At 36.0% G+C, this 27745-nt stretch overlaps 1 protein-coding gene across 2 annotated transcripts in view; it reads right to left on the reverse strand.

Moving 5' to 3' along the window:
* Positions 1-258: 258 nt before the first annotated feature.
* Positions 259-27745, reverse strand: part of WASL (WASP like actin nucleation promoting factor) — an 81689-nt gene continuing 54202 nt past the window's right edge. Inside the window, exons 6-12 of one of the 2 annotated variants that reach the window (XM_061414582.1) lie at positions 22310-22478; positions 21260-21302; positions 19300-19453; positions 17435-17452; positions 12930-13450; positions 5724-5832; positions 259-2910 (exon numbers count right to left, since the gene is read on the reverse strand). In XM_061414582.1, the coding sequence (XP_061270566.1) occupies positions 2849-2910; positions 5724-5832; positions 12930-13450; positions 17435-17452; positions 19300-19453; positions 21260-21302; positions 22310-22478 (1076 nt within the window). In that variant the 3' untranslated portion in view covers positions 259-2848. The remainder of the gene's footprint in view (positions 2911-5723; positions 5833-12929; positions 13451-17434; positions 17453-19299; positions 19454-21259; positions 21303-22309; positions 22479-27745) is intronic. The other variant, XM_061414583.1, reaches the window with a different exon arrangement.

Below are 27745 nucleotides of genomic sequence, written 5' to 3' on the forward strand. Positions count from 1 at the left end.
CTCTGTATACCACAGCAGTGGCTCCTGGAGGAACAGCTGAGCAGCTGTCACGTTTCCCGGCAGAACAGGGTGTAACATTCTTTTGCTCACCAAGTTTATTTAATGGCACACTCCAACTTTCAGGGCATGCAGTTGGCTGAAAACTTCAACCATTTCCATTCACTGCTGTGAATCCATTATTAAACAGTTTGAAATTTTTTTTTTTACCCATTTTAATCTCTTAACAATAAACAAATGAAAACAAACTATTTTATACTATTTGGGTCAAATTAATTTTATTATGCTCCATGATGAATTGCCACCAGTGCAACATCCTATTCACTATACATTTCAAAAAAAAAAAAAAAATTCACATACTAAACAAAATTTCAGTTGATAAATGGAAATGAATGATTGAAAGTCTTTATGAATCTCATACATACAATATGTGGCTAGCTGAAATTGTCTATCACGTAGCATTTAGATATAAAAAGCCTCATGCTAGTTTGTTAAACGCGAAGGCTACCAGACAATCATTTAGCTGGAGTGCATGTGGGAAGCTCTCAGACGACGCACAGGTATAGTGCTGTCCACGGTGCGAGGCGGTGGAGGACTGAAAACATGCAACCTTTACATCTACAGTGGATTTAGTCTTCATGCCTGGACTGAATCCCACAGCTGCTGTGTTTCAACCAATATTAATTTAGACTTTGTGCAACAACAAAAGTCTTTTTTTTTTGTCCTTTAAGAAGAAAGAATAAACTCAATTACCATTGGCAAATTTTATACCCATCTCACATGTTTAGAATTGTGTTTCCAATTCGAAGATTTGATATCCTTTGCTCAGAGCAGCTCCTGATAAATCTTTATCATAACGAAGTTAGCTAGAAAACCCTGCATTCCTTGCCCCAAAGTGAACAGATATCTTAAATTGGCATTAAAGACATTTCCAAGATATTGCAAAAAATTTATATAATGTCTAAAAGAAACAAAAAGGAAAATGATCAATATTATTTAAAATAATTAAAACGTTCTATTTACCATTTGCACAAATTCCTAATTTTATTGGTTGTTGTTGTCCAGCCTCATCCACACCAGACCCACAGAAATTAAGCCACAATAAAAAAAAAAACAGTAAGCAGAAAAAGGTTTTTAGCAGCAGAGGGCACTGTTTTTTTTGCAAGAAACAAAAAGTCTAGAATCTTTCCCATGAGCTTAAATTATTCCTGCAAGGTAGGTAACAGTCTCTGAATAACTTAACTATTGTACTGCACCACTTACTGCTTTCAGCAACAAAACCTTTTAAATTATTTCTCATGATAACTAGATGCATGATCACTAGAGATTATGTGATAACTGGTTAAAATTCAAGCCACATCTTGCAGGTCCAGCCTGTCAAGATCATGCCAATAACTAGATTTTGGTCGGTACAATTATAGAGAGCTTAATTTTTAGTCAGATATTGTGACTATAGTAATGAAATACATTTGGAACTACATTCTGTATATGACTCAATGTGAGAAAAATAGGTGTCTGTATTTATTTAAATCAGATCATTTTTCTACCTAAAATTTAAAGTAGGCAGGTATGATAATTAATGCTATATATATGAAACAATCACCCTTAGGCAGACTAGTGTACTGTAGAGAGGCAAGGAAACCCTAATTTTAACACATCATGTAGCATATATAACAGATATGCAGGTTGTAAAGTTTTATTTTTGCTTCTTAAAAATCTATCATTGGGTTTTGTGTTTCAAGAAATTTGACATTGGGACCATCAATCTTTTAAGAAAAAGGTAACCCTTCACCTGACATTTGACAAAAACATTGAGAAATTATCAAAATTTAAAAAAAAACACCCAGCATATTATAGTTTCACTATTACAGGGTATACCTTAGCCAACTAGGTAAGATTTCTATGGTTGGCATTTCTGAATTATCTCAATCCATACAGACTGCAAAATAAAAATACTTAATCCTACCTCATTTTTATGTTCTGAATTTTTTATAGTAAATTAATCAAATACCACAATGTATAGCCTCCTTCAGTTCATGTAGTATGGAATTATATCTAAGATCCCCTAAACTTTAACATCTTTTCTTTCAGAATAATACCAAAAATACTTTTTAAAAATTTTTGCCAAAAAGAGCCTGCCACATTTGCTATAACACAAAAATAACCTCAGTCAAGTATTAGGGATGCAAGGGCTCCTTATGATTCCAGCCTCCAAATACCAGATCTGTACAACAACAGGCAATACTGCTGTAAGAGATGTGTTACTCATTTTCCCAACTAGCATCTCTGTAGTGATTTTACGTAGAGCATATTGCTAAAATTTGAGAACTTGCATCAGTGTAGTGAAGTCTAGAGAACTGTGCAATGTATCAGTTTCAACATTCATGTGGCATGTGTTCAAAAAGAAGGGGCTAAATAAACTAAGGTTTGCATCACTTAAAAAAGAATGTAGTGCTATACTAGATTTTAATAAGAAAATTTAGGTACAGAAAAAGTAGGGTATGAAAATAGTGTTTTCCTTCTGGCATTATAACTAAATTACATTAAGGTTTTTGTCAGTCTCACATATAATATTTAAACTCCCTTGTTGATGGAATGAAAAACACTCACAAATCAAGTGAGCATCCTGGTGTAAACGTGCACACAGTCACAGGGAGTAGCTTTGCAGAGGATTATGACAAACCCTTACAGATTAAATGAGGTATTGCACAGATTAATAAAAAAAAAGCAAAAAGGCAACAAAAATATACAGCAAATTGGTAGAACATTTACATGATAATTTTACAGAATCCATAGACAGAAAGTAGTGTTTAGTATTTCACCTTAAAAATATATATATATAATATATAGATCAGTCTTCCCATTCATCATCATCCTCAAAATCTTCATCATCATCTTCATCCTCATCTTCGTCTAGAAGAGAATCAGTAAGACAATTAAAACATACACATAAATAAAATGACACAACATAATTCTTGCTATTCAACTTCTAAAATACAACCTGGAGGAATCCAGTTACTAAAATGGTTTAAAATGAATCAATAAAATACATTTAAAGAGTATTTGATTGTGAGCTGAAGATTAGGAGTAAGAAGACTTGGATTCTAGTTCCTTAATCTCTATGGAACCAGTTTCAACCTGTGCTTCCTTATGTGTAAAATCACGAGTTGATCTCACTGAATCAACAGGGCTTCTCTGGTGGCTCAGATGGTAAAGAATCTGCCCACAATGCAGGAGACCCGGTTCAATCCCTGGGTTGGGAAGCTCCCCTGGAGAAGAAAATGGTTACCCATTCCACTATTCTTTCCTGGAGAATTCCATGCAGGGAGGAGCCTGGTGGTTTACAGTCCATGGGGTTGCAAAGAATCAGACTGGGCAACTAAAACTTCATTTTCTATGAATCAACACACATATCACAAGAAAAGCTGCAAAAAAAAAAATATACTTGCACGTTGTTTAGCTGACTTCAGTTATAATTCCAGTGACAGGTAGGAACCGCATCAGCACTAAGCCATAGAGGAAACAGAGTAGGCACCCCAATACCCAATCTCCTTTTCTACCCTGATTCTCTCTTGAACCCACTGACACTGCTCTTTCCCAGTCACCAAGGACCTACTATCACTAAAAGTGAACTTGAACATGAAAGTCGTTCAGTCGTGTCTGACTCTTTGTGATCCCATGGACTATACAGTCCATGGAATTCTCCAGGTCAGAACTGCAGTGGGTAGCCTTTCCCTTCTCCTAAAGCTAAAGCTCAATTCTCTGTTTTCAGTTTTGTGACCCATCACACCCATCTAACCCAGATGATCACCCTGCCCTCCTTCAAACTTCTTCCCCTGACTTCTAAGATACCACATTCGCCAGTCCTCCAAACTCTACTAGACTTTCTCTTCTCTGTTTATACCCACTTCTTTGATGATCTCATCCAGTTCTGTACCTTTAAATACCGTGTACTTAATTACATGCAGAATTATATTAACAGTTCACATCTCTCCCCTGAATTTGACTCATAACCAAATGCCTACTCAACATATACTTTTAAATTTTTAGTAAGTATCTCAAATTTAATATGTACAGAATCAAATTCCTATCTTTCCTTTCAAACTTGGTCCTCCTAAATCTTTCTCCATTCTATTAATGAAAACTTCACTCTTTGAGTTGCTCAGGTCAAAAACCTCAGACTCATCCATCACTCCTTTTTTCCCAAATTTTGTTTTCAATCCATCAACAAACCCAATGTTATCCACATTTAAAGTATAACTAGTATCCAACCACTTCTCAGGAGCTACCAATCTGGTTCAAAGCTGCATCATATCCTGCTCGGATCACTGCCAATCATTACTCTGCTAAGAACCTTCCAGTGGCCGCCCACCACAGTCATGGCCTCCAAAGCCTTACTCTCGGCTTCCTGCCACCTCGCATACTACTTTCTTATTTTTTTCTTCCTTATTCTTCTTTCTCTTTCTTCCTTATTCTTCTTCTTGTTCCACCCCTACTGACCTTGGCACTGTTCCTCAACCTCAGGGAGTTTGTATTGGCTGTGCATTATTTTCCTGTTTTCTACATGGTTTACTCCCTGAACTCCTTTGAGTCTTTTCTCAAATGATATCTTAGGTAAGCCTCATTATCCTATGATAAATGAAATTCTCTGTCACAGTCTGTTAGTCTTTTTCTGCTTACTTTCTTTCCTTAGTACATATCACTATTTAAAGTACATATTTTCGAATTTGTTTTATTTATTATCTCTCTCTTTCTCACTGGAATGCATGCTCCATAAAGGCAGGGATTTTTCTTTTTTTCTTATTATCTCACAATGAATACTTGTGGACTGAATTAGCCTATTCTATCTTTTTAGCACAGTATAGAAATAAAAATGCCTATTTAAGGAAAACAAATGTTGCTAAAGGATCATAGACATCCACATCCTTAAGGGGAAATAAACAAAGAAAACAACATTTACTGAGCACCTACTATGTGCTCAGCAACCTTCTGGTTATTTGCATAATAATTTGCTATTCATATCAATCATCTGATTTATGAATTCTCTCCATGTAACAATCTGGAGAAATGAGGTCCACCACAGAGAATAAATAATAGATTTAATAAGAACAAAGATCTGCATCTAATACATCATGTTCTTCAGTAAATCTCCACCATTACCGTAGCAAAACCCATATTCTTTCTCTCTTTCAAAAATGATACTCATTTAATGGTGGTGTGCATATGTTTAATAACCACAAGTACAAACTATTTTATTCAAATAATGTTTTGGGAAAAAACAAAAAAGAGAAAACAAAAAACTAGGGTTCTTTAGCAAACCCCAGAAACAATACAATTTATCTCATTTCTCAGTCCCAATTCTTACAAATCAGGGAAACCTAAATTTACCTTAAGTTACAAGAATGTCTCAGGAATGAGATACAGGAATGTCAAGTCTTTTTTAAGAAGTTGTTTGCTAGGCATTCTATTAATACTTCTAGTTTGGGAAACAAAACTGCCATTTTTGCCAAAATTGTTCTTCCAATTTATGGTTATGACATGGCCTCCATTAAGCTTCAAACAGACTAGTCACAGTGACAACATCTTAAAATAAGTCTGAGAACCTATATCAATAAGTTATTCAGTAGCAGGAAGAAAATCTAGAAAAGACTGTCATAGAACAAAAAGAGAAACAGAACTTCAAATATTCAAATTTATTAACAATACGTATACACATGCAAATATACCTGAAGAATGAATGGCTTTGCTCCTCTTCTGCATCACTTCCATTAATGCACCTACAATTCCTGAAGTGGGTGCAGGTGCTGGTGGTGTAGACTCTGGGGCATCAGTTACCTTGGAAAGGAAAGTCAGCAAAACTGAGTAATACATCCTTATCAAAAAGTCTCTCTCTCCAGAAAATCTTTCTCTCTTACAATCACTTCATTATTTTAAAACAAAATAAAACCAAAAAAGCAAACAATCAAGCCCAGGATAGGATTAAATGAATTAAGAAAAAACAAACAAACAAAAAAAACAAAATTGCTGCTTTAGAAGACTTATGCAAGATATATTTTCCATTTTTAATGTATAGGCCATCAACAGATTTCCAAATTTAGATTAAAAATCAAACTTTTTGCTACTTGCCCTTGAAGTTGAGTTACTTCTGTTTATTCTAATATACAAAACCTGGGCTGATAAGAAACTTTAAAACAGTTATCAAAGGGTATTTTATAAAACTGAGGACATATTTAGATTCCGAGAACTACAAGGTGAGAAGCACATTTCAAGATATCTAAGAGCATTTAAAGAGACTTATATTTTCCTGAAAAATTCAACTTTGCTAATAAGCTTTATAATTTTAAATATTATATTTAATATAAAGTTATAAAGTATAACTTAGAAGACAATGGCACCCCACTCCAGTCCTCTTGCTTCGAAAATCCCATGGACGGAGGAGCCTATTAGGCTGCACTCCATGGGGTGGCTAAGAGTCGGACACGACTGAGCGACTTCACTTTCACTTTTCACTTTCATGCACTGGAGAAGGAAATGGCAACCCACTCCAGTGTTCTTGCATGGAGAATCCCAGGGATGGGGGAGCCTGGTGGGCTGCTGTCTATGGGGTCACAGAGTCGGACACGACTGAAGTGACTTAGCATAGCATAGATATAATGTATAAATATGTACACATATGTATACATACATATTCTAAATATGTATAATAGACAATATATATACTGTAATTCAAAATTAACCTTCCTTCTCATGTATGTGAAACTTCGCTTTAAGGAGATCAGATGGGTAGCCTTCAAAATGTACCTCACAAGGCAACTAACTTTCCCCAACTAAAGTACTATTTACTTTATCTAATACAAACTACATTTGGGGGAAAAAAATCAATATTAAAGGGTCTCATTAAAGAGACTCACAGACTTAGAAAATGAACTTATGGATGCCAGGGAACGTGACGGTTAGGGACTTTGGGAAGGTCATGTACACACTGCTATATTTAAAATGCATAACCAACAAAGACCTACTGTACAGCACATGTAACTGCTCAATGTTATGTGTCAGCTTGGATGGGAGTGGGGCTTGGGGGAGAATGGATACATGTATAAGCATGGCTGAGTCCCTTTGTTGTTCATCTGAAACTACTGTAACATTGTGTTAATCGACTATACCCCAGTACAAAATAAAAAGTTTTTTTTTTTTTTTAAACCCTATCAGTAAAGGGTCTCATTAAAACAGAAAAAAAAGGATTTTATTAAAATCGAATTTCTATATAAAATAATCCCTGATTTCAACACTCCCGACTCTTTCCAACCCCATGGACTGTACAGTCATGGAATTCTCCAGGCCAGAATACTGGAGTGGGTAGCCTTCTCCTTCTCCAGGGGATCTTCCCAACCCAGAGATCAAACCCAGGTCTTCTGCATTGCAAGTGGAATTCTTTACCAGCTAAGCCACAAGGGAAGCCCCATTAAAAAAGAGACTACAGGAAATCTGTAGAAACTAAGGGGAAAAAAATACAATTTAGAAAGTACTGCTCTCTGTGCACTTTGATTAAAATAAGTAGTCATTTATACAAAATACTCATTTTGTTAATTTTGTCCCTGATAGTATCCACAGAAAAGTATGTTATTGGTATAATTAAAAATGAAATAGCACAGCTATACTAAATAATTACACACATACACATAGCTACCCTTGAATAACATGAGTTTGAATTGCATGGGTCCACTAATATGCAGATTTTTTTCAATAAATGTATTGGGACATTTTTTAAAGATCTTCTACATCTGAAAAAACTTAATAGATGAACCCCATTGCCCAAATTCATGAAAAGAAAAAGTTAGACATGTCATGAATGCATAAAACATATGTAGATACAGGTCTACTTTACCATTTACTACCATAAAGTATATACAAATCTATTGTAAGAAGTTAGAATTTATTAAAGCTTATGCACACACAGAGACTTTGGGAAATCCTACATACATGGCATCATTCCCTGTTAACAGAAATGTAAATAAATGTAAAGATGCAGTTTTAAATTATAACTGCATAAGATTAATTGCAGTGCACACTGTACTATTGCCCTAATTTTGCAGATACCTTCTGTCGCTAATTCAGTGAGCCAAGCATGAGTATCAACTTGAAACTCCTTGTGATTCTACTAGTGTGAGCACTTTGTCTCCCCAGTAAATTGTGTATCGCAGTAAAAAGTGATCTCTTGCAGTTCTCGTGTATTTTTCATTGGATTGAGTGCAATACTGCAATCCTTGAATAAAACCATGGGACAAGGGCCACTGGTGATGCTGGAAGTACTCCAAAGAAGGGGAGAAAAGTCATTACAAGAAAAAGCTGAATTGTGTGATATGTTCTATAGAATGAGGTTTGCAGCTGCCCACCAATTAAGGATAAATGAATCCAGCATTAAGGTCATAATGAAAAAAGAACAAGAAATTCATGAAGCTATCACTGCAGTTAGGTGTAGGAGACCAACCCCTTCTTTTCCTACTCCTCCTCCTCAGCCTACTCAGTGTGAAGACAACAATGATGAAGACCTTTGTGATGATCCACTTTCACTTAAGCAGTAGAAGTAATCATCATGCCATCATCATGCAGAGTTCCAAAGAATAGCAAGGAGAGATAAGAAAGCCTTCCTCAGTGATCAATGCAAAGAAATAGAGAAAACAACAGAATGGGAAAGACTAGAGATCTCTTCAAGAAAACCAGAGATACCAAGGGAGCTTTTCATGCAAAGATGGGCACAATCAAGGACAGAAATGGTATGGACCTAACAGAAGCAGAAGATATTACGAAGAGGTGGCAAGAATACACAGAACTATACAAAAAAGATCTTAATGACCCAGATAACCACAATGGTGTGATCACTCACCTAGAGCCAGACATTCTGGAATGCAAAGTCAAGTGGGCCTTAGGAAGCATCACTACGAAAGAAGCTAGTGGGGGTGATGGAATTCCAGTTGACTTATTTCAAATCCTAAAAGATGATGCTGTGAAAGTACTGCACTCAATATGCCAACAAATTTGGAAAACTCAGCAGTGGCCACAGAACTGGAAAAGATCAGTTTTCATTCCAGTCCTAAACAGAGGCAATGCCAAAGAATGCTCAAACTACCGCACAATTGCACTCATCTCACACAGTAGCAAAGTAATGCTCAAAATTCTCAAAGCTAGACTTCAACAGTACGTGAACCATGAACTTCCAGATGTTCAAGTTGGATTTAGAAAATGCAGAGGAACCAGATATCAAATTGCCAACATCCATTGGATCACCGAAAAAGCAAGAGAGTTCCAGAAAAACATCTACTTCTGCTTTATTGACTACGCCAAAGCCACTGACTGTGTGGATCACAACAAACTGTGAAAATTCTTAAAGAGATGAAAGTACCAGATCACCTGACCTGCCTCCTCAGAAATCTGTATGCAGGTCAAGAAGCAACTGTTAAAACCAGACATGGAACAACAGACTGGCTGCAAACTGGGAAAGGAGTATGTCAAAGCTGTACACTGTCACCTTACTTATTTAACTTATATGTAGTGTACATCATCCAAAATGCAGAGCTGGATGAAGCACAAGCTGGAATCAAGACTGCCAGGAGAAATATCAATAACCTCAGATATGCAAATGACACCACCCTTATAGCAGAAAGTCAAGAGGAACTAAAAAGCCTCTTGATGAAAGTCAAAGAGCAGAGTGAAAAGTTGGCTTAAAACTCAACATTCAAAAAATAAAGATCATGGCATCTGGTTCCATCACTTCGTGGCAAATTGATGTGGAAACAATGGAAACAGTGACAGATTTTATTTTGGGGGGGGGGCTCCAAAATCACTGCAGCTACGAAATTAATGTCTGCTCCTTGGAAGAAAAGCTATGACCAACTTAGACAGCACATTAAAAAGCAGAGACATTACTTTGTCAACAAAGGTCCGTCTAGTCAAAGCTATGCTTTTTCCAGTAGTCATGTATGGATGTGAGAGTTGGACTATAAAGAAAGCTGAGCGCAGAAGAACTGATGCTTCTGAACCGTGGTGTTGGGGAAGACTACTAAGAGTCCCTTGGACAGCAAGGAGATCAAACCAATCAATCCTAAAGGAAATCAGTCCTGAATATTCATTGGAAAGACTGATGTTGAAGCTGAAACTTCAATATTTTGACCACCTGATACTCATTGGAAAAGATCTGATGCTGGGAAAGACTGAAGACAGGAGGAGAAGGGGATGACAGAGGATGAGATGGTTGGATGGCATCACCAACTCGATGGACATGAGTTGAGCAAGCTCCGGGAGTTGGTGATGGACAGGAAGCCTGGCGTGCTGCACTCCATGGGGCCGCAAAGAGTTGGACTGAGTGACTGAACTGAACTGATCATGCCATACAGTTAATAAAATAAACTTATCTGTTGTGTAAGTGTGCCTTTTTGTGAAAATCTAATAACTACATGGTGAGAACTGTATGAAATATTTTCATATCAACATTGCCTAAGTATTCATCATGTAGGACACAGTGTACAAGATTACACCATATTATATCACCATACAGTATGCCTCTCTCGTAACTGGAGAAACCGTGTAGCTGTCCATCATCACAGGTAAGTGGTTTTGAAAAAAAAAACAACAACAAAAAAACAATGTTTCCAATACAGTATTAAGAATATGACTGTAATAATATATGCCATAAAAATTTTATAATGATTCATTCATTAGTATGTAGGTCAGCTACTGTGAAGCAATAATACTGAATATACTAGGCTACCATAAAGCAATCATTATCAACATATAAATTGTTATACCTGTAAATAACTATAAATTTATCATATTTTCATTTTCAATGTCTAGTGTATTACATATAACATCTAGCATTATATAAGAATATATATATATATAAAAAAAGAATATTGACCAATACTGACGTAGGTACTAACAGACTATTCATCTTGTGAGCAGATGATGTAAAGTTATAGTATCAATAAATCCAATTCAGTACTGTAAATGTGTTTTCTCTTCCTTATGATTTTCTTAACATTTCTCTTCTCTAGCTTACTTTAAGAATATAGCATATAGTATAATATATATATAAAACATATAAAACATGTTCATTTTTATGTTATTGTAAGGCTTCCAGATAACAACAGGCCATTAGTAATTAAGTTTTGGGGGAGTCAAAAGTTATACACACATCTGACTGCTCCAGGGGCTTGTACACATAACTCCCGTGTCCAAGGGTCAACTTATGTACCTGAAATTCTAAAGGGTACGGACGGCCCCATTAAAATCTGCTCTTCATCTGAGCTGTGGTCATTTTGACAATAATTCTGCCCGCTAACAACTATTCAGTTCCTGAGAAACCTTTAGTCAGAAATAAATGGGAAGAGGGAAGTTGATTGTTCAGAGGCTGATCTAAGTATCATTCTGGATACATGTTAAGAAAAGATCTAAACACACTTTAAAGACCAGAAGTTTCTTAAATCTGTGCTATGCTAATGTTTAAATGCCTTCATTCAATTAGTTGTGTTCCCTATCTGTCATTTCCCTCCTAGACAGTTTCTAGGATTTAGGAAATTATAATTCTCTACCTACTGCAAAATAATTTTCCATTAAAAATCTCCTCCTTTTAGTTCCATTTACTTCATAGAAAAAGCTATCATTTCTGTCTGAAGTCCTACAGAAAAGTGTTCCTCCAAGAACTGAGAGACCACATCTAAAGGCCTGGAGGAAGTGTAGGAATGTTAGGTAGCTTAGGCTTTAGGTCAGGGGTCAGCAAACTACTGCACGGGCCAAATCTAGTCTGTCTCATCTTTTTGTATAACTTTCTTAAAGCTAAGAATGATTTTTACACTTTCAAATGGTTGAAAGAAAACAAAAATGAAAGAAGAATATTTGTGATATGTACAAATTATATGAAATTCAAATTTCAGTGTCCATAAATACAGCTTTATAGAACACAACCATGTCCATTCATTTATGTGCTGTCTATGGCTGCTTTCACAGTATATGTACGGCTGTTGCATCTGTGCTGTAACAGCAGAGCTGAGCAGTTGTAACATACTATATGGGTTTGCAAGCCTAAAATGTTTACTGTCTAGTCCTTTAAAGAAAAAAGTTTGGTAACCTCTGCTCTAAGTGAAAGTGAAGTCGCTCAGTTGTGTCTGACTCTTTGCGACCCCATGGACTGTAGCATACCGGGCTTCTCTGTCCATGGGATTTTCCAGGCAAGGGTCCTGGAGTGGGTTGCCATTTCCTTCTCCAGAGGATCTTCCCGACCCAGGGGTCGAACCTGAGTCTCTCACACTGCCAACAGGGAAGCCCTGCTCTAGAAGAAGGCTAAATGATGACCTCATCCAACTCAGAGAATCCAGAATTATCTGCCATCACCACAGAAATTCTTTCAATTCTCTGTGGAGTCTGATTCTCTACTAATCTAAATTTTAGACACAGAAACTTTAAAATATAGTTTAGTTTTCATACAGTTAATAGTCTGACTTTACCAAAATGATTACGATTCATTTCAATATGGCTACTTTTACTTCTGTGTAGTTTAATAAAGATTTTTCTCTCAATTAAATTTTATTTAAAAGTCTAGAACAATGAATTTTGAACACAGTGCAATATTCTCTTTATTGAAATTCTATAACAGGTAAACTAAAACTATGGTGACAGAAATCAGATCAGTGATTCTTTTTGAGAAGGGAGAGAGGCATGAGGGAACTTTCTAAGGTGGTATTTTGATATAGAAATATAGGTTACACAGGTAAAGGTATAAATGTGTGCGTTTTATGGTATTAAAAATATCAGAAGTTCATTGGGTTAAAAAAAATACCACGAGAAAAAGTAAAAAAAATATTTCTTTCCAAAGACATCTTATAATACTTTAAAATTCCATGAAGATAGGTAGTCTAGATTGAAAAGAATGGATTACTTACAGATTTCAGTTGAATACCCTGTCGTATCTGGTCTAAAAGTGCATCCCTTCCAGAGCAGGACACCGGCCGACTGTTCTGTTCCACTTTTTTTAGCTGAGCACCCTCTCTAATTTGATCTAAAAGAGCTGCTTTGCTTCCTGCAGGAGTTGGAACTTGGTGGTCACCATCAGAAGGGAGGCCAGGGGGAGGTGGTGGCCCTGGTGGAGGCGGAGGTGGCGGCGGAGGTGGTGGTGCCACTGACCCGCTCACTGACAGAGGTGGAGGTGGTGGTGGAGGCCCTGAAGGTGCTGAGGAGGGAAGAGCTGGAAGTGGAGGAGGGTACATCCTGTTTGGCGGTGGTGGAGGGGCTCCTACACCTGGCCTGGATGGAGGCGGTGGTGGCGGTGCAGCTGTGGGAGCTCTTGAAGGTGGTGGAGGAGGAGCCCCTCTTCCCCTGGCAGGAGGGGGAGGAGGGCCCGAGCTATGTGGAGGCGGGGGAGGAGGGGGCGGCCCTCCCCTTGATGGTGGTGGAGGTGGTGGTGCTGAAATACAAACAGGAAAAAAGAAAGCATGCTTTTTTCCCCCCACAAACATTATACTGAAAAAGCAACATATTTCAACATGTATTAAAACAGTATGAGGAAAAAAAGGCCTCATCTTTGTATTTTAATTACAAAGCTATCTGAGCAAAGATGATATCTTATAATTCTTATGATATCTTATAATTCCCAATAATTTGGGAATCTTCAGCCTAAAGATCACTTTCCTGGTCTTGAAAAAATATTCGCTGAAGTAGTAGAATTTAGTTGTTAGAAAATAAAAATCAATGGTTATTTTTCCTCTTTAAAGAATCAAGTATAGTTAGCTGTTCTATATAGTTGATTTATATTCAGAATTAAATAGCTAATGTAGTATAATCTATTAGAATTTACTCAAGTTAATCTGCTGCTACTGCTAAGTCACTTCAGTCGTGTCCGACTCTGTGCAACCCCATAGATGGCAGGCCACCAGGCTCCCCCGTCCTGGGATTCTCCAGGCAAGAACACTGGAGTGGATTGCCATTTCCTTCTCCAATGCATGAAAGTGAAAAGTGAAAGTGAAGTCGCTCAGTTGTGTCTGACCCTCAGCGACTCCATGGACTGCAGCCTAACAGGCTCCTCTGTCCATGGGATTTTCTTTTAAAATGTGAACCTTTGTCATCTAACTTACATTTGTAATTTATAATGTCCTCTATTTTTGTGTTTATAGGATATATAAGAATACATAATACATATATAATAAATATATAATATAGTGATAGATATAGTGTAATTCTAGTAATGGCAGTAAGGGAGGTGGGTTGCTCAGCTGAAATGTTCAATTACTTATTCAGGAGACATTAACAAATTTACTGAAAATTTCTAAATGCTGTAAAATTCAAGTTAGTAGTAAAATATTAACATTACTCTGACAGTAATAATATATACATTCTTATTTTACTAAAGGTAAAGTGTAAGTTAAAACAGAGAAGTTCAAAGTATAAACATATTACATTTCCAGAGGCATGATTTTACCAAGAGCATACACAAATTTACAGAATAATAAACTTCATTATTTTTTCATTAATTTAAAGAATGAGTAGGAAAAGAAATAACTTTTTCTTTTAAAGGAATAAAGCTATTTATATTTACTGGTACAAACTAATATATTCCTGATGGATAGTTCTAAAGTCTATACAAATACCCACCTTAATTTCAAATTATAGGATTAGATGCTCAAAAATGCAATGATCAGATCAGATCAGATCAGATCAGTCTAACTCTTTGCGACCCCATGAATCGCAGCACGCCAGGCCTCCCTGTCCATCACCAACTCCCGGAGTTCACTGAGACTCCAAGAGGAAAAAAAAACCCCTCACTTCAAAGGAAAGCCAAACATTATTTTCTAATTTCATTTGAGATAATCATGGGAAATATGCTATAAAATATGCTATCAAATTTAGTCATAAACATGAGATGAAAAAGACAGTAAGGCAAGGCTCACAAGGGTATTGTCTCCTGATACAGAGACTTTTAAAACTGGAAACATGGAGCAGCAAACAGGAGAGTCATCCTACTTGGATACAAGCCACCCCTAAGGGAAGTGCCCATGATTTACACTCAAGGCATGCTGCTGCTGCAGCTAAGGTTCACCCAATTTTCTCACCAGATCCAAAGCAAGAAGACAAACTTGCTAAGACCAGTCTTTTTCAAGCATATTTTGTGGTAACAGTAAAACCAAGAGGACATGGTCTATGTACATTATGTACAGCCCCTGAATAGGAGAGTACGTCAAATCCTCCAAGCAGATATAATCATTTTAATCAATTTAAGGCTTGCATTTCAAAAAGCAATGATATTTATCTGAACTAGTATTTTTTATGATTTAATTGTTTGCTAATCAAGAGGAAAAGGACTCACTCTATACTACAAAAACTGTATTGTTAGTCAATCATTTCCTGTGGTTTTGCTAAGGACTCTGGAACCATAATGTTCTATGTACAATGAAGAATCTCTTCAGTAGAGAGAATAAAGTTCTTTTGAACTGGGAGTAAGCACACTGATTGGAATAATTTGTGATTCAGCTAATAATCACTCAAAGAGACACTAAATTACTGCTCAGGCAAGGGGAGAGCATTAATTTATAGTCAATAAATTATCAGCTGTACCAAATTTGGGTACAGCACAAGTTTAGCATTTCTATTCTCTGAAAAGTGACTGGAAATCTCTCTGTATTTTCATGAGGAAAACATCTATTACCACCTTTCTATTTTTATAATCTGTACTATGACTACATAAAAAGGAAAGTATGCTAAAGATATACCATATCTCAGGGTAAAAATATGAAGGAATTAAGAGGAGAAGAGAGGAGAGATGGCACAACATCAGCTAGGTTCACATGCACAAAAACGTCTACTGGGCAGACACCACACACCACTATGAGAAAGTCTGAAGGCCTATAGGTTTTCAAAACTCTGAGTCACCACAAACACCAGATTCAGAATGACAATGATAGTTCTTAGATATTTAATTAGTAAATAAAAAGCATAACACAAAAGTTACAACAAATCAAACTGTTCTTACTATCAAAGGTTAGTGAGAAAGGAAGACTGAAACTTTCAGAAAAACTTCCTCTTGATGGTACACTGTAATGACAAGCTGACATATTTAAAAATAATTATTTCAGGTCAAATTAAGCATAACCAGTAGATAACTCTAGATATTTGATATTTAAGGGAATTAAAAGCAGAAATTATAAAACAATATAAATACATTAATATTTAAAAGAAATGTGTTACAGAATTCAGGAAACACTTTGAAGAACTGCTCTCATGCACTCTCATCAGGATTAAGCAAAGCAGGCATATATTATTCAACACAGATTGAAATCTATGGGAATACTGACAGCTCCCTGAGTTGTCCTTCACCCAACTGCATGTTTATGTTTAGTCCTCCCCGCTTAAAGCTCAGCATTCAGAAAACTAAGATCATGGCACCCGGTCCCATCACTTCATGGCAAATAAATAGGGAAACAGTGGACACAGTGGCTGACTTTATTTTTCTAGGCTCCAAAATCCCTGCAGATGGTAACTGCAGCCATGAAATTAAAAGACGCTTACTCCTTGGAAGGAAAGTTATGACCAGCCTAGACAGCATACTAAAAAGCAGAGACATTACTTTGCCAACAAAGGTCTGTCTAGTCAAGGCTATGGTTTTTCCAGTAGTCATGTATGGATGTGAGAGTTGGACTGTGAAGAAAGCTGAGCCCCGAATTGATGCTTTTGAACTGTGGTGTTGGAGAAGACTCTTGAGAATCCCTTGGACTGCAAGGAGATCCAACCAGTCCATCCTAAAGGAGATCAGTCCTGGGTGTTCATTGGAAGGACTGATGCTAAAGCTGAAACTCCCAATACTTTGGCCACCTGATGTGAAGAGCTGACTCATTTGAAAAGACCCTGACGCTGGGAAAGACTGAGGGCAGGAGGAGAAGGGGACAACAGAGGATGAGATGGTTGGATGGCATCACCAACTCAATGGACATGGGTTTAGGTAGACTCCAGGAGCTGGTGATGGACAGGGAGGCCTGGCGTGTTGCAGTTCATGGGGTCGCAAAGAGTTGGACACGACTGTGTGACTGATCTGAACTGCCCCAAATTAATGTTAAAAATACAAGTATATTTTATGTAGATTATTGAAATAATGCCAAGTGTAAAAACCAATCACTAAAAATAAGTATAATAAGTAAAACTAAAAACAATAGCAGTGCTGTAAGAGGTAACCCACAAAATTTCAAAAAAATTAAATTACAGACAAAAATGATCTGACTCATAGAAATAAATTTCCTTTCTTACTTTAGCATCTATATACCCCAAACATTAGTTTGAATAAAGGGAAGAAAACCTTACTGGATATTAGTTTTGGAGGCAGGATATATGAGTTAATAGCTTCTTTGAAAATAAACACATGCATAATTTAGGACACTGGGTCAAATAACATCCCCATACATACCACTCCATTGTGGTGGACCTAAAGAGCAGATTATTTATTATAAATTAATGGACTTCAAACAACTGCACAGATACACAAAAAGATATACTGGAAATGATAAGGTTTACCACTTTTTACAAGCCTGATTACATGATTTTACAAAATAATTCCACTTTTTACAAGCCTGATTACATGATATTACAAAATAATTCCAAGAAATTTGAGTCAGGTCTTACAAAACCTATTTTTATGGCAACTTCATAAACTTCTCCCTATTTTTATCATACTTCTGAACACGCTATATGCTTTGCCTAGGAAACATTTCCATAATAAATCATTATCTTTTTATTCTTCCTCTTAAAAAATGTATCTTCTATAAAATCATTCTTGGGTGTCTAAAAAGTTCCACACTGGGAGTTAAGATTCTTGAGTATTAAGTTTCTCAAGTATTTTTTTTTGTAATGCCTATGAATTTTTTCCTTTGCTTTTAGGTAATTCAATTAAGCACTTTGCCTAATTTGATATTTTAAAAGCAACTAGAATAAAAAGCAGTAATAAGAAAGTTTAAAAAAACAAACTCAATCAAGTTAATACAGACCACTCTCAGTTACAGATATTCAGGCGAGAGGCCAGCAATATGGACTGTCTAATAAATGCCAAGAGTATTTATAAACAGTTCAGAGAGACCCTGAGCATCATCTGGTGTAAGATGAAGGTGAATGTTAACAGTGGAGAAAAAGACAGTCAAAGAACAAACTAGGTCTTCAAGACCTCCATCATTTGCACACTAATTATAACCATGACTTATTTTGGCAGCATTTAAAAACAATGTTGCCCAGATGTTTTTATTAAAAATCCATACAATTTGGAAATGTGATTTTTTTTCACAAAATAAGATAAATCATCATCATACTATTTTCAGTGGAATTAGCATTGCGTTTCCACAACAGCAATTATGACTGCATGATTGTTTACATTATCTGTTGTCACAATAGATAGTAAGATTTCTGAGGGCAGAAACCATATCTTTGTATCTAAATATCCTGAGTAGAGACTAGTGCTAACACAATAATGTTTACTGAATATATGAATGAATGAATGAACATCAGCAGTGAAAAAGATACAGGTAGGTCAAATACCTAATTTAAAATGTTAGTTAAATTCTTCAAAAGAATGCTTTGATTATCTGGAGCTTTTGTTTTGCTATACTGTCTTATCACGAGTATGCAAAAAGGAGGAAGAAAAGTAGCCCCCAGTGAATTAACTGGTAAAGAGGTAACAGTCATATTGGAAAACTCAGAGTTAAGTGTATTTATATTTAATTGTGACAATTATTAAAATATGACCAAAAAACATGGTGATTTAAATAAAATATCAAATCTTAAAAAGGTACAAGTTGTTTGTGTTCGCAGGTACCAAATGGCAAGTTTTATATTTTAGCTAAGAAAAAAATTTATTTCAAAATAAAGATTTTGCATTATTTATATTCTAAAAATGCTTATTATACATTATAGAATTCATAATTATATTTAAATTACTACTTCTAATTATCATAAATGCAACTTTGATAGTGGTCTCTAACATTTACTAAGTGAAATATGCAACTACACTTTTTTATTCTAAAACCAAACAGCCAGAAGACTTTGTATGAATTTTCATGAATTTAATATAAGACTTTTAAATAGTTAGAAAAGTCTTGACAAGTTTTTTAGTTATACTGAAATAATGTAAAATCCAGTACACTGGGCTAAACAAGTTATCCCATAAATTACAACATTCTGCTTAAGGAAGGTTCACATGAACATATGTAGCTGTCATCCACGCAACTGACTTCAAAAGATTCAAAGGAAAAATAGTCAGAATGCCTAAACAGAAATAGAAGTTACCTTGCCTTCGCAGTTCATTTTTAACAGCTTCAACACCTCCTGTTTTTTCAATGAAGTCATATATAACTTTTGATGTTTCTCTGTCTTTAAGTTGTGCCTCTGAGATTCCACACATATCAAAAAGATTCTTCAATTCTGGATCCAAATTATTCAGCTACAACAGATAAAATAATTGCTAACTATAAAATCTATCCCCAATTTTTCACAACAGCAAGTTGAAATTTTATTCTCATATCTGTGCCTTTTATGAAATTATTTTCTTTTGTGTTTATAAATTTTTAATATAGTTAGAATATTTATATGCTAAGTAAATATCTTATAAAAAACAGAAAAAGATAAGAACAAAGAATAGGCTTTATATTTTATGTTTTCTTTTTATTTCCTACCTTTGTAAAAAAAAGCATCTTATTTTGATTTTTACCAATCCCTTCATGAATGATACATCTCTAAAGTTCATCTATTCTACCTTGTCCTAAATAAGATTTAGATATAATCACAAATAACCACAAAAAGTATTATTAAATCTATTAAAAAATTTGAGGTCAAGTACCTCTTCATAACCCAAGTACCCTGTAAAATGCCCAAGACAAAGAGGCATTCAAAAACACTGTGGTGCTGTTTATGACAAGACATGGAAGCAACCTCAAAGTCAACTGACAGGAATGGATGAAGAAGAGGTGGTACATATATACAATGGAATATTACTCAGCCATTAAAAATGAAATAATGCCATCTGCAGCAACACAGATGGACCTAGAGAGTGTCATACTGACTGACTGAAGTAGATCAAATACAGGAGAAATATCACATGGCATCCCTTATATGTGGAATCTAAAAAGAAATGATGCAACTGAACTTACTTACAAAAAAACAGAAGACTTACAGACTTAGAGAAGGAACTTATGGTTGCCAGATGGAAATGTATACACTGCTATATTTAAAATGCTTAACTAACAAGGACCTACTCTATAGCCTATGGGACTCTGTTTGATGTTATGTGGCAGCTTGGATGGGAGGGGAGTTTGGGAGAGAATGTGCATGCTAAGTCACTTCTGTCGTGTATGTCTCTTTGTGAACTTATGGACTGTCCTGCTAAGCTCCTCTGTCCATGTGATTCTCCAAGCAAGAATACTGGAGTGGGTTGCCATGACCTTCTCCAGGGATCTTCTCAACCCAGGTATCGAACGCACATTTCCTATGTCTCCTGCATTGGTAGGCAGGTTCTTTACCACTAGAACCACCCAGGAAGCCCTTGGGGGAGAGTGGGTATATGTATATGTATGGCTGAGTCCCGTCACTGTTCACCTCAGACTATCAAAACATTGTTTGTTAATTGGCTATACCCTAATAGAAAAAAAATAAAGTTTTTTTTTTTTTTTAAATATTGTGGTGTTAACACTGTAGTTCTAGTAATAAAAAAGTAACCAAAATAATTTTTGATTCTAATCACAAATAATATTTCTTTTCAACATAATTTTTCCAAACCCTGATTATCAGTCAAATGTTAAATATGTATACTTAGGTAACCAATTTTCAACTATTTTGCTCAAATGCTATAAATGAATGAATGACGAAATCACCAAGAAGAAGCAATAGAATACAAAGATCTAGACAATCTTTGGATATTCAGAATGTGACTATAGTACTTTCAAGTAATCTGGCTTATATTCCCCTCAAATGATCACTTTGCAGAAACAATTTTCTCCTCTTGGCTTTCAAAACATAGAGATTTCATATTATAGTAGATAAAGCCTAAAAAAAAAAATTCTCTTTAGAGACTTAGCCATCAATGATAGAACAATATATGATTTTAAACCTCAGTGGAATATGAACATGAATATAAGCACATTCAACCAAACACTAGAACTCACAAAAATGTATAAGCATAAAAGTCTAAAGGTAGGACATGACATTCCTACATATTTAGAGTTATAACATTTATGGCTTGAAAATAACTTACATCAAAGCCAGTATTCGGATCCCAACCCACATGTCCAATGTGTCTAAAGTAGCAGAAAGAAAAAAAACAGAAAAAAAAAACGCGTAAGTGACAATAAAAACATAATACACATGAAATCCAACCCAACCAGTGAATTTTTAGCCTGAACTAATGTTTCTCATAGACAAAATCATTTTCAGGGAAAAAAAGTGTAAGTAGTCAAGAGACCAGGATTCTAGCCCCAACTCCACTACTAACTGAGCCTTAATATTTTTGCACAACCTTTCTGAGCATCCATTTCCAAGAATACAAGCATTACATGTGTAAGACAACAGGAATTCTGTTATGAAGAAATGAAGAATGCACAGGAGAATGCTTGAAATACATCGAATGAATATCAAAGGTTTGATGCCTACAATAGACTGAGTTTTCCAAAAATTCCTATCTTGAGATCGAATACCAATGTGATAATTCCTGGAGATGAGGATCTGGGGAGGTAATCAGGTCATGAAGGTAGATTCCCCAAGAATAGGATTGGTGCCATTAAGAAAGAGGCCTGGAGAGCTCTCTCGCCCTCTTCCAACATGTGAGGACACAATGAGGAGACGGCAATGAACTAAGAAGTGGGATTTTACAAGACACTAAATAAATCTTGCCTGCCTCTTTACATCCTCCAGAACTGTGAGAAATAAATTTCTGTTCTTTATCAGCTACCCAGTCTACAGTATTCTGTTAGCAGCCCAAACAGAATAGGACAATGCCTTTAGGTAATTTCCAAATATCATTTATAGAGAAAAGTGAGATTTCATTTTCATGTCCAACAATTAGTTGAAAAAACAACTCTAATTTTTCTTTTCTGATAGGTGGAAAAGTAAAGTAACTAAGATTCTTAAAAAGTCTATTGATCAATAGCCTTTAAAAACTCCAACAACAAAATTATAGCAGAAGGTATGCAAGCGATAAAGGTAAGGGGTCTCCCAAAAAGAAAATAGAACTTTCTAACAATTTAAAAAAAGAGCAGAAATGAATAAATCAAAAGTAAAGATAAGAATAATAAAAGAACTGCCTTACTGGAAATTGCTTGGTGTTCCAATATCTGCCTTAGTTAACCTCTTCTTTTTAGCTTTTCCTTTTTTCTTTTCTTTGGTATGGGAGATGTTGTTGATTTGTGGACCATAAAATCTATTTGTTGTAATTTCTGGATTTTTTATGTCAACTGTTGCCATGGGTAGATTAGGACCTGCAAATAAAGTCAAAATAATATGAAAGAGATTTAAGAATTATCACAATCATAATTTATAATTTAAATACCTTTTTCTGAAGCAGGACCACTTCAATACTATAAATTATTTGTTTTAAAATCACATGTTAATTTTTATAAATAATAAATTTCAAAAATTCTTAAACTGCAGAAGTCTATAACAAATTCTTAAATTAGCATAGATACATTATTTCAAAGAAAACTATTTTTATAATACTAAATCTCATAAAGTACAATGAATTTTCAACAAGAATTTAAATTTATCTGACCCATTAAATTTTGACTATTACAAGCTTCACATCCAACACATTATTCATTAATAAAGTGGCATACATTACATAAGAAGAATAAAAGAAAAGAAGCATCTTTGTTTTAAATCTAGTAAAGAAATCTAGTTTTACTTCTTTATTTCAACTTTATTAGTCTATGAGGAAAAAAATGCTTATATAATTATTATTATCATTTTTTCCAAAACAGTAATATTTAAGTCTAGTAGCATCTTTCTCATTACTATACATATACTTTGGCTATCAGAAGTATATAGCTCAAAAATTTAAGACACAAAAATTCTTAAAACATTCCATCTTCCACAAGGATCAACAGCAAAAAGACCTTAGGCATTTTCAGGTATTATTAACAGCATCTCCAGAAGTGACACTAAATGTAGCACAAAAAATTTTGTTTTATAATTCATAAAAGTACTCTTGCTCTTAAAGGTATGAAAGTCTGAATGAAACAAATTCATCTTAAAAATTCCTTTAAAAATTAAACTGAAGGGCAACACATGTTCCTCAGAGATTCCATTTAAATGTATGATTCTCTTAATGTATGACAAAACTTCCTATTAGACCAAACTCCTCTGAGATGATCATAGTAATGACAATTTTAAAAACGTTGTATAAAATATAATCACTATTATGCAGAGAAAGAGTTAACAGAGTAGGCCTAAGACTGCTATCTTTAGAAAGGCCTGCTTGCAAGGCTGGCCCTTAGCTGGCATCTAAGGATCTAGGATTTTAAGAGGGTTCTTATTCCCTGATAAGATGGGCTCATTGTGTCTCAACTATTAGTACTATCAGTATGTTTTATGCTGATACCTGCTTTCCTTCTGTGAGTCTAGAATCTTGGTATGTACTAGACAGAAGATGCCCACATGACTAGCCCCCAGTAAACCCCAGGCACTGAGTTTCTCCTTAACACATCTCATGTGTGTTGCAACAACTCATTGCTAGAGAAATTAAGCACATTCCCTGTGACCAATGACAGAATACTCTTGGAAGATTGTGTGTGGTTCCCCTCAGACTTAATCCCACGTGTTTTCCCTTTTTTTTTTTTGTTTTTGCTTTGTATTTTTTCACTGTAAGAGATCTTTACTATATGCTCAGTCTTGTGAGTCCTTCTAGTGAATCACCAACTGGAGGGGTGGTGTATGGAATCTCCAACACAACCATAGAATGGCAGATAGAAACTCTAAGAAATTATAGGCTAATGTATCCTGAGTGATCACTAAATGCCAACTTGACAATAGTTCTTCAATTATCCTGAAAACCTCAAAGGCAACCTATTCATAAACATTGTCTGAAAAAAAACACTTATCTCCATGGGAAACTATATATAACTAATTTTTTCTCCCTCAACTCTACTATTGAAGATGAAATACAGTAAAAATAAAATTATAAATGCCATCTGCCAATTTATCAGACAAATAATTTGTACACAACTAAAAGATATACACAATTCAGCTATTTTCCCTTAATATTCAAAGTCATTAAGTACAGTATGTAAATGTCTAAAAGTTCTATTTATAGTTTCATACAAAATTCTGTAGGAAATTGCTCATATTGGCAAGAAGTAAAAATTCTTCTTGGAAAAAAATGGAAGCTAGTGAAAAATATGGATAAAACCATTAAAAGCTGATTTAGCATCAAGGAATAATCTGACAATAATTGGACCAAAAATTAAAGGTTAGTTAAGCAATATAGGAAGTTTATTAAATAGGAGATAAAGAACTAGATTTTCAAATTTGTTCAGATTCAAGATTTGAGTTCACTGTAGTTTCCAAAAAAGGGACTTATTAAAAATAATGAGAATTCAAATGTTAAAGGGTTGAACTGGAGTCATACTAGTATCTTCATAGACTTATCTAGTGCTCACTTTTTACTTCTCATTCTTCTCTTTCTGTTTTCTCTCCTCTTACAATTTATCATTACTCATCATTATTAGCAACACCATTCAAAGAAGATGCTGCAAATTATTACTCTCCTATCTTTATACTTAATAACATTTAAGAACCCCCTTAATCATTTCATGGAGAAGGCAATGGCACCCCACTCCAGTACTCTTGCCTGGAAAATCTCATGGACGGAGGAGGCTGGTGGGCTGCAGTCCACAGGGTTGCTAAGAGTTGGACACGACTGAACGACTTTACTTTCACTTTTCACTTTCATGCATTGGATAAGGAAATGGCAACCCACTCCAGTGTTCGTGCCTGGAAATCTCAGGGATGGAGGAGCCTGGTGGGCTGCCGTCTATGGGGTCGCACAGAGTCGGACACGACTGAAGTGACTTAGCAGCAGCAGCAATCATTTCATTACAAGGGACCGGAATGCAAAAGTAGGAAGTCAAGAAACACCTGGAGTAACAGGCAAATTTTGCCTTGGAGTACAGAATGAAGCAGGGCAAAGGCTCATAGAGTTTTGCCAAGAGAACGCACTGGTCATGGCAAACACCCTCTTCCAACAACACAAGAGAAGACTCTACACGCAGACATCACCAATGGCCAACACCAAAATCAGACTGAGTATATTCTTTGCAGTCAAAGATGGAGAAGCTCTATACAGTCAGCAAAAACAAGACCGGGAGCTGACTGTGGCTCAGATCATGAACTCCTTATTGCCAAATTCAGACAAATTGAAGAAAAGTGGGGAAAACAACTAGACCATTCAGGTATGACCTAAATCAAATCCCTTATAATTATACAGTGGAAGTCAGAAATAGATTTAAGGAACTAGATCTGATAGATAGAGTGCCTGATGAACTATGCACGGAGGTTCGTGACATTATAGGAGACAGGGATCAAGACCATCTTCAAGAAAAAGAAATGCAAAAAAGCAAAATGGCTGTTTGAGGAGGCCTTAAAAGAGCTGTGAATAGAAGAGACACTAAAAGCAAAAGAGAAAAGAAGATATACCCATTTGAATGTGGAGTTCCAGAGAATAGCAAGGAGAGATAAGAAAGCCTTCCTCAATGATCAGTGGAAAGAAACAGAGGGAAAATAGAATGGGAAAGACTAGAGATCTCTTCAAGAAAATTAGAGATACCAAGGGAACATTTCATGCAAAGATAGGCTCAATAAAGGACAGAAATGGTAGGGACCTAACAGAAGATATTAAGAAGAGGTGGCAAGAATACACAGAAGAAGTATACAAAAAAGGTCTTCATAACCCAGATAATCACAGTGTCATCACTCACCTAGAGCCAGACATCCTGGAAGGTGAAGTCAAGTGGGCCTTAGGAAGTATCACTATGAACAAAGCTAGTGGAGGTGATGGAATTCCAGTTGAGCTATTTCAAATTCTAAATGATGACGCTGTGAAAGTGCTGCACTCAATATGTTAGCAAATTTGAAAAACTCAGCAGTGGCCACAGCACTGGAAAAGGTCAGTTTTCATTCCAATCCCAAAGAATGGCAATGCCAAAGAATGCTCAAACTACTGCACAATTGCACTTATCTCATACGCTAGTAAAGAAATGCTCAAAATTCTGCAAGCCAGGCTTCAGCAATACATGAACCATGCACTTCCAGACGTTCAAGCTGGTTTTAGAAAAGGCAGAGGAACCAGAGACCAAATTGCTAACATCCGCTGGATCATCAAAACAGCAAGAGAGTTCCAGAAAAACAGCGATTTCTATTTTATTGACTATGCCAAAGCCTTTGACTATGTGAATCACAATAAACTGTGGAAAATTCTGAAAGAGATGGGAATACCAGACCACCTGACCTGCCTCCTGAGAAATCTATATGCAGGTCAGGAAGCAACAGTTAGAACTGGACATGGAACAACAGACTAGTTTCAAGTAGGAAAAGGAGTATGTCAAGGCTGTATATTGTCACCCTGCTTATTTAACTCATATGCAGAGTACATCATGAGAAATGCTGGGCTGGAAGAAGCACAAGTTGGAATCATGATTGCTGGGAGAAATATCAATAACCTCAGATATGCAGATGACACCACCCTATAGCAGAAAGGGAAGAAGAACTAAAGAGTCTCTTGATGAAAGCGAAAGAGGAGAGTGAAAAAGTTGGCTTAAAGCTCAACATTCAGAAAACTAAGATCATGGCATCCAGTCCCATCACTTCATGGCAAATAGATGGGGAAACAGTGGACACAGTGGCTGACTTTATTTTTTGGGCTCCAAAATCACTGCAGATAGTGATTGCAGCCATGAAATTAAAAGACGCTTACTCCTTGGAAAGAAAGTTATGACCTACCCAGACAGCATATTAAAAAGCAGAGACATTACTTTGCCAACAAAGGTCCGTCTAGTCAAGGCTATGGTTTTTCCAGTGGTCATGTATGGATGTGAGAGTTGGACTATAAAGAAAGCTGAGTGCAGAAGAATTGATGCTTTTGATCTGTGATGTTGGAGAAGACTCTTGAGAGTCCCTTGGACTGCAAGGAGATCCAAGCAGTCCATCCTAAAGGAGATCAGTCCTGGGTGTTCATTGGAAGGACTGATGTTGAAGCTGAAACTCCAGTACTTTGGCCACGTGATGCGAAGAGCTGACTCATTTGTAAACACCGTGATGCTAGGAAAGATAGAGGGCAGGAGAAGAAGGGGACGACAGAGGATGAGATGGTTGCATGGCATCACTGACTCAAGGGACATGAGTTTGGGTAAACTCCGGGAGTTGGTTTTGGACAGGGAGGCCTGGCTTGCTGTGGTCCATGGGGTCGCAAAGAGTCGGACACGACTGAGTGACTGAACTGAACTGAAGTCAGTTTGAGGTATATCAGAGTTAGATACTCTCTTTATGCTGTCATCCTTCCTGAAATAGGTGTGTCCAAAAAGCAATAATAAAGGAATAACCAGATTCTCCATTATAAAACAACAGAAATTTGGGAATTCCCTGGTGTTTCAGTGGTAAGGACTCTGCACTTCACTGCATGAGCACTGGGTTCAATCCTGGTTGGGGAACTAAGATCCCACAAGTTGTGTGGTGCAGCCGGAAAAACAAAACAAAA

This window comes from Bos javanicus, chromosome 4 (assembly GCF_032452875.1).
Source record: "Bos javanicus breed banteng chromosome 4, ARS-OSU_banteng_1.0, whole genome shotgun sequence".
NCBI classification, from domain to species: Eukaryota; Metazoa; Chordata; class Mammalia; order Artiodactyla; family Bovidae; genus Bos; species Bos javanicus.